The 8,403-nt window shown below is 40.7% G+C and overlaps 1 protein-coding gene across 1 annotated transcript; it reads left to right on the top strand.

Annotated features, from left to right (window-relative positions):
• The first annotated feature begins 1,145 nt into the window (after positions 1-1,145).
• On the top strand, positions 1,146-6,723 carry LOC143877519 (labd-13Z-ene-9,15,16-triol synthase, chloroplastic-like). Its single transcript, XM_077379604.1, has 3 exons — positions 1,146-1,761; positions 2,088-2,603; positions 5,833-6,723. The coding sequence occupies exons 1-3, from the start codon at positions 1,282-1,284 to the stop codon at positions 6,457-6,459; spliced, it is 1,623 nt and encodes a 540-aa protein (XP_077235719.1). The 5' UTR covers positions 1,146-1,281; the 3' UTR covers positions 6,460-6,723.
• Positions 6,724-8,403: the final 1,680 nt, after the last annotated feature.

Here is an 8,403-nt window from a genome sequence, read left to right as displayed (position 1 = left end):
TAGCTCTCTAGCTCTTTCGCAAATTTACCTCTTGCCATTGGTCCCTTTGCCAAGAGCCATTATCCTGATGGTGTCCATTCCTTTTTCAAATGAAATTGGTAATGTCAATCGAGGTTGTACTCCTCCGTGCGACGGCTGAAGTCTTTGCATGTGGTACAAGCTTCTGGCTTCCAAACGTAGACTATTGGTTGAATAATCTCTCCTGAAGAGGTCATGAGTTTGAGGGATTCCGGGAGAGATTGGTCGGCACTTATTTGAATGCACATTTTGGCGTAATTTAGTCCGGACGATTCTGCAGTATGGGTATCCATATATAACGACTTTCCAATCGAACTAGCAATCCTACTCAAACAATGTTTTGTCCAGAATTTGAGGTGAAGCCTAAGGAGCCTGATCCAAATAGGGATTTCTGGGAGAATCTTCTTTTCCAGGTTGGAATCAGGGTCCCATCTTTGTAGGATTAAGGGTCTGCCTCCATAGCTTTGTCCCGTGTCTTCTAGGACTCGTGTACAATCATCTCCTAAGGAGAACTTGAAAAGAATAAAGCCATGGTCCAGAGTGTGCATTTCGAGGGATCCGGTGAGTTTCCATTTGCGCGTGAGCGTCAATGCAAATTTTCTTTGTTTACACTAATAAAAAAAAATCTCCTTTCATCCCAACATAAAGATTACCCAATGCAAATTTACACCAGTTGTTTTTTTATACATTTTAAACCCTAGGGTGGGAACAAACAAATAAATGGTTTGCATAATTGTCACGGTGGTCGATCCATGGCTCTTGTCCCTTTGCACAGCTTGATCTCTAACTCTTGTGTTAATGTTAAAAGCCATACCCAAGGGCTGATTTTTTTATTTTTTTATTTTTTTATTTTTTTATTTTTGACCAGGTCTTGTGTGTATGGTTGGAGCATTTACCGCCTTTCTAGAAGCAAAGAATCTGGACAGTGGAGGATGGATATTGTAATTTTCTCATCCACACAAATCCCAATATCCACGTATAAGTTGGATATGATCAAACTTCTTGAAGTGAAGGGTGCTAGTGGCCGACCGTGAAGTTCCGTTAGGTGGCACGTCAAACGTATCACCCTTTATATTTAATCCAACAGCAGCATCTTAAAAAGTGCGTTGCTCTGGGATCATATATCAAGGGTCGTACCATTTTGACAGTCGGACACCATATCAAACTTCTTGAAGTGAAGAGGGCTATAAATATCACATACACTGATACACTGGGCTAGCTTCATGTATCTCACGAAATACACTTAGAAACCCTTTACATTTCATGGACGTAGATATGGGATCCAATGTTGTTGCCAAGCTTAGAGCCAGTGTTTCTCAAGGGTGTTCATGGTTATGGGAGGAAATCAATCAGAAAGAGGAAACAAAACTCATGGTTTGTGTGGCACTAGTCATCGCGATTATATGGTACGCATGGATGGCGAAAAAATTGAGCAAGGAGAAGTTGAAATTGCCGCCGGGCCCACAAGGGTTGCCGTTGGTCGGAAATCTCCCTTTTCTTGATAGCCAACTCCATATCTACTTCACCTCCTTAGCTAAGAACTATGGCTCGATCATCAAGGTCTGGCTAGGGAGCAAGCTCTGTGTAGTAGTAAGCTCCCCGTCCATGGCCCAAGCCATCCTAAAAGACCATGACACCATCTTCGCCAACCGTCATGTGCCCGTGGCTGCACTAAGCATAAGTTACGGGTGCCAAGGCCTTTCATGGAGTCCCTATGGCCCACACTTGACCATGCTTCGAAAGGTGTATATTTTGGAGATTTTGTTGAAGTGAATTAATATGCCTTTTGTATGTTTGCCCCCTTTTATTCGTTGTTTTTATAACTCGGAATTTATCTAGGAACTCAGATCGGCACCTGAATTTTTATTGATAGTACTAGTGAAGGGCACTAGTACTAAGGAAATCCACAATACAATCACACCACCATATAAAATAATTATCAAATTCGAACCTTAGTAGGAATGCTGAGCTTAGTAAATTTAAAAGCCACTCTGTCTTGAGCAAGTTTCATTAAGTCTAGTAGAACAAGCATGATTGTATGCGTTTTGTTTCTAACACCTTTTGAACAGGTCTGTGTTCGGGAGATTATGAACAAAAGGAATCTCGATTCCTTTTACACTCTCCGCCGACGGGAGGTTCGTCAGATGGTGAGTGACATCTATGCAAAGATCGGCACTCCGGTGAACTTCCATGAACAGATGTTTGTAACATCACTCAACGTGATAATGAGCATGATTTGGGGAGGGACCCTAGATGAGGAGGAAAGGCATACGGTCGGCCTCGAGTTTCGAAGAGCGTTTGAGGAGGTCGCTGAGCTTGTGGGAACACCCAACGTATCGGATCTTTTTCCAGTTTTATCATTGTTCGATTTGCAAGGGATCGTACGCAAAATGAAGAAGGTTTCGTCGTGGTTGGACAGGATCTTGAATTCGGTCATAGATCAACGGCTGAAGAAGGATAGATTGGCAGAGAAAAGCAAAAAGAAAGAAGGGAAGGAGGATTTTCTACAGTTGCTTTTAGGTCTTATAGAGGAAGGAGACCCCAAAACTTCCTTCACTGTGGCCAAACTCAAGGGATTGTTGGTGGTAAGCCACTAAGCCTTCTATACCTACATGAAATTAGCGTAATCAGGAATTATATTCACAGCACAATTCGTTGTAGTCCCTGTTCTTCCAACCGATTGTGAGCCCAAAACCAATTATTGGGCTCAAAACTAAACATAATTTTCAGTCAAATAATTGGTCTTGGGCTTACAATCAATTGTGAAAATATTAAACAAACAGGGCCTTAGATTTTAATTTTGAGCCAAATAATAGGTTTTGAACTAAAAATCGGTTCTCATAATCTTAAACCAACTGGGCCTAATGAACCTCTTCGTTGAAGATTAATTATGACAACCGATATTGTATGTGCCAAACTGACTAGTGGACTCAAAATTACAGTTTCGGATAGGGGTGCAGCTCGGGTTGGGTTGGATCGGGTTGAGGCCATGCCCAACCCGAGAAATCATTCCCTCAACCCTAACCCAACCCAACACAAGCCTCGAGTTGAGATGGTCAACCCTAACCTATCAACCCAAAATCGGGTCGGGTTGAGTCGGTTTCACCTTGGGCCAAACAGAAAAATACAGTAACCCAAAAAAAATCAAGATATAATTAGAGAATGAAGGTCGGATTCGGGTAGGGTTGCCAAGGCCTCGATTCGAACCCGATTAGAAATTAAATCGGGAAATTAAATCGGGTTGGCTTTCCTCAATCCTAATCCTACCCAACCTGAGAAAAATGCCAACCCAACACGAGCCAAAATCGGGTTGAACCCGTCAGGTTCGGCTTGAGCCAGACCCAAGTTGCACCCATAGTTTTGCAGACAATCCGATGTCAAAATCTAAAACGAGCATGGCCTTATATTCAAAACCCATTGAACATCATAACGATCTGATGATCCTAAATACTGTACGCTGAAATGACGGCCTCTTAAATTCGTGATAAGGTTTTTCTTTCACTTTTTAACGGATCTTCTTTCAGACCACTTTTTGCCAATATTTGTTCCGAGAAAGTATACAGTGCAAGGCCGTGCATGCAGGTGCAGCCCAAAATAACAGTGGGACCTACATTATTTGGGTGATCCAAACCATTCATTTGTCGAACCCTGACCTAGATAATGAGTGCCTACAAAATCTGCTCCAAGGATGATCTTAACCTTCTAATTTGTGGAGGTTTAAAATGGAGGGCACATTATATAAATCTCCACGGATCGGAGGGTTAGAATCATCCTATTGAGAAGAATTTCTTGGCTTACCTTATCTGCGTCAGGTCCCAACAAATGAATGCTTTGGATAACCTAAAAAAGGTGGGCCCCACTGTTTTTTTGGGCTGCACGTGTATGCAGGGCCCGTCCACCATATAAATTCTCAAAATTGCAACCCTTTTCCACACTTAAACTCGCCATCACCGTTCAAGAAAACAACCCTTCAAACAGTTTTGAGATATTTGTTGTGCAACTGAGGTATGATTCACCCTGTTGAGGCTGTTGAGGCTGTTCTCAATGGGGAATAAAAATCCTTGAATAAGTTCTTCTTGCCATTGGTCATTTGCTTGGATAATTTTAGGGCGATGAATTTTTCACCCCCTTTAGGATGATGCGCCCCCCTTTTAACGTGATTTGACATAAAAAAGCGTTAAAAGTCTGCACACAATTCTTGTTAAAAGTGGGGCGCATCATCCTCCGGGGGGTTGCAAAAATCATCTCCCTAATTTTATCTTGAAATTATCTTGTCCTTAACCTTTTTTTTCCCGTAATATTTTATTTATCCAAAAACAAAGGTCGACACAAAATGTGGATAAACCGGTAGGGGTCCCCGCCAAACCCCAGCTTACATATGAAAAAAATAAAAAAATAACACGAAATGTGGATAGCAAATCCATCCAAGAATTATTAGCGAACCACAATGACTCTGAAGGTGAGCCATGGCAGAAGGTTCCAAAGAAGTAATACCCCGTACTCCCTACTGAAGACGTTCCCAAAGATCCAAATATCCACCAACTCAACACCCATTGCCAATGAGTGTTGAGCTACATCCACAACATATATCGGATCCATTGTTTCTCCTATTTCTCCTAGTTAGTGTCTCTAGGGTTAGTTCGAAGAATTTGGATTGCCTGAATCCTTTATTCCCCTTTTCTATTAGTCATGGCCTCTAGGGATAATAGGGGTGGTGCTTTGTGCTCTTGATTGTACTATCTTGTCTTATATTAATACATTCGTAGGGGTTCTACCTAACCCCACCTTACCTATCCAAAAAAATGCTCATCCAAGGATCAGGGGTGTAACTCGGGTCGATTTTTAGGAACCACAAATTTGGGTCGGATTTCCAATTCATTTATTAGAAAAAGCTCGACCCGACCTGACCCAAATCACTCGTAACGATGTTTGGATAAATGGGCAATGATAAACCCCTTTAATGTGAATTGACGTTAAAAAGCGTTGAAGTCTTCCACTTACCCTCCTTTAAAGGGGTGCGAATTTAACATCGCCCTAAAAGTAGTACTTGTATTCGTTTGAAAATGGGAAACTCCACTGAGGCTATCTTGGCTTGGCAATTAGCCTAGTACAAGAAAAGAGAGGGTATTACGCTTGGCCTCGGTAATGTTTCGAGAGATGTGCATATGTCTCTTCAATTTACGCCTCTCTACTAATTTCAATCTTGACTTCTATTTTGAGAGATGTACAATACTTGCACATTTCTAACTAAAATAATTTCTCCTATATTGCAGCTTTCATTGTTTTTTTTTTTTTTTTTTTCCGAGAGAGATAAGCAAATCTTACACATTTTTTCTTTAATATAGATAGTGGGGTCATCATTTAAAAAAAAAACATAGATAACGGGATAACTCACTTTGTTTTACACTATTTTTTTTAATGATGTTTTACACTTCTTTGATTGGCTGTTGAGATCTTTTTTGGAATTGTAATAGCCTTTAACAGCTGGTGAAAGCATAAAAACCGGTCCCCGTCTTGCTATCTTCAGCCCCATTATTTTGCACTGTTAAAATATATGGTGAGATTTGACGGTTGGATTATCATGGTATCAGATTAAGCATCTAAACCAGACATAGTAGTTAGGTTAGATTAGGATTGCTATCCTTTTTATTTCATATGATTATGCTAACCTTTTTCTATGTTTATCCTTTGGAGTGTTTTATATAAACACTCATTACGGCTAATTGTAATGCATCCAAGATTGGCAAATCTCTTATTCCTTTACACTAGCAACCCTAATTTTCTTATTCACAACTAAATAAACTTGGTTGACAGGACCTCCTGTCGGGCGCGACTGATACAACATCGACGACAGTGGAATGGGCCATGGCTGAGATGATGAAGCATCCTGAGATTATGAGAAGAGCTCAAGAAGAATTGGAGGAAGTAGTTGGGAAAAATAATGTAGTAGAAGAGTTTCATTTGCCTAAATTGAGCTATTTGGGTGCAATCTTGAAGGAAGTTTTACGTTTGCACCCGTTGGTCCCTTTCTTGATCCCGCGTAGACCTAGCCAATCATGCGCGGTAGGCGGTTACATGATCCCAAAAGGAGCCCAAGTTTTGGTGAATGTATGGGCACTGCATAGGGACCCCAAAGCTTGGGAAAACCCATTAGAGTTCCAGCCAGAGAGGTTCTTGAATACTACTAACAAATACGAATTCAACGGTAACAACTTCAGTTATCTTCCATTCGGGTCTGGGAAGAGGATGTGCGTAGGGGTCCCCATGGCGGAGAGGATGCTCATTTATGTATTGGCTTCTCTGTTGCATTCCTTCGAGTGGCGATTGGCGGAGGGGGAGAAGCTTGATCTTTCAGAAAAGTATTCAATTATTCTGAAGAAAGAAACACCACTAATTGCTATTCCCATGCCAAGGCTATCCATTCCAGAACTCTGCTCTTGAAGAACAGTCATTTCAATCAGTTTCTACATATATTCTTCTTCTATATTTCACTGTGTTAACTACCATAGGTAAATTAAGCTTTGTTCCTGTATGCTGAAATCCATTTCAGAATTCATATGCTACAATGCTTGTAATAAGAAATGTTGGTTTTTAAGAACATTAAAATGTAGCTTTTTAGTTGAACATTATCTATGTACCTTTTTACTTGAAAAAATATCCTTTCAAAGGACGACAATTAACTCCAAAGTTCTTGTTGCAGCAAAATTGTTGTGAAAACCCCCCTCAGTAACAACCTTTAATTTCAATGGCAAAGCAAAACAAAACCGGCAAATACAAGCAAACACATGAAGACACAAAGATTTACGTGGTTTGGCGTAAAGCCTACATCCACGGCAGAGGCGACAAGAAAATCAACTATAGGAACTAGAGATTGCAAGAGAAAATCGGTATCTCTCAGCAAACCCACCCTAAAACCCTTGTTCACCCTTTTCACCCTTTCTGAGCTCTCAAATTTCTTCTCAGTTAAAAACTGGAAAATACGAAAATAAACCATAAAAATCGTTATACAAAGCGGGTCAAAACAAGTTTACCTGAACCGGCGGAACCCACTTAAATAGCTGCTCAGGAACAAAAATAACACCCATTTTACCGACGTTTTTAATAATAAATAGGGAGATATTTTTTCGCCCCATGTAGGATTATCCCCCCCTCCCCCCCCCCCCCCCCAAAACAAAAAAACCCACGTCCCTTTAACGTGATTTGTGCGCAGACTTTAACGTTTGACGTCAAATCGTGCTAAAAGGGGTCGCATAATGTGTGTGTGTGTTGGGGGGGGTGGGGAGGGGAGGGGAGGGGTGTAATCGCCCCAATAAATATTATATTTCCTTTTATTGGTAATAAGCTGGTATGGATCCCACAAAGCTTCGGCTTAGTTACCCAAAAAAATGAAATAACAAAGATCAGGGGCATATTTTGTTAGCAATTAGGTGGGGTTTTGGGCAAATCCCACTTAATCATTTTTGGGCTTGGAGAAAATACTCCGAATGCAAGATTATACGGAGTTTATACACGGTGTGTGGACATAACTGTACATAATGGGGGTACGTACAACATAATTGCTTCCCTTGGTGACTTTCACTTGGGGCTTCTATTTCTCTAAAATAAGGAGATGTGTCACCTCTTTTTCACAAGGTCCAGTATGCCCCTCTGAGTACCTATAAAATGCATCTCCTCATCACCAAGGTAGGACGAACAATCGGTTGTCATAATCTTAAACAAACATGCCCGTACGTTGAAGGTTATTCGACTCACAATTACATTTAAATTTGAGTCTAACAATCAGTTTAGCACTCACAATCGGTTGTCATCATGGTTTTAAATTTCGACCAGATTTCGGTCAACACCGAAACCAAAACGTTCCGAAACCGAAATTCCCGTAACGTACCAAATTTCGGTCGAAATTGCAATTTAGTAATAATATTTTATTCCTTTACAGAATTTCAGCCGAAATTACTGGAATTTGGGGGAAAATTCGTGATTTCGTTGACTTGTACCAAATTTCGGGATTTCGGCTGAAATTTTAGTTTCGGCGAATTCCAAAATTACAGCCGAAACTGAAATTTAAAATCTTGTCATAATCTTAAACAAACAGGCCCTAAGCTTTACTATACACAATCCATGGTAAGGAGAGAAGACAAATCCTAGCGCTCCCTTTGATCTTTTTCCCAGGGATAGGATTCATCCACCAAAGGACCAAATCGCCCTTTACTTTGCTTATTGGGTGGTGACGCCTCATTTCTTCCCACTTTAAAGTCTTCTAATCACCTCTATATATGCAGGTGAACCTTCTCTAGGACGAATAATCGGTTGTCATAATCTTAAACAAACATGCCCGTACGTTGAAGGTTATTCGACTCACAATTACATTTAAATTTGAGTCTAATA

The sequence above is a fragment of the Tasmannia lanceolata genome, unplaced genomic scaffold (genome assembly GCF_043159265.1).
Source record: "Tasmannia lanceolata isolate RefF3 unplaced genomic scaffold, GAP_Taslan_0.1 ptg000002l, whole genome shotgun sequence".
Classification (NCBI taxonomy): domain Eukaryota; kingdom Viridiplantae; phylum Streptophyta; class Magnoliopsida; order Canellales; family Winteraceae; genus Tasmannia; species Tasmannia lanceolata.
The sequence above is the reverse complement of the archived record's forward strand: the minus strand, read 5'-3'. Positions and strand labels throughout refer to the sequence as shown.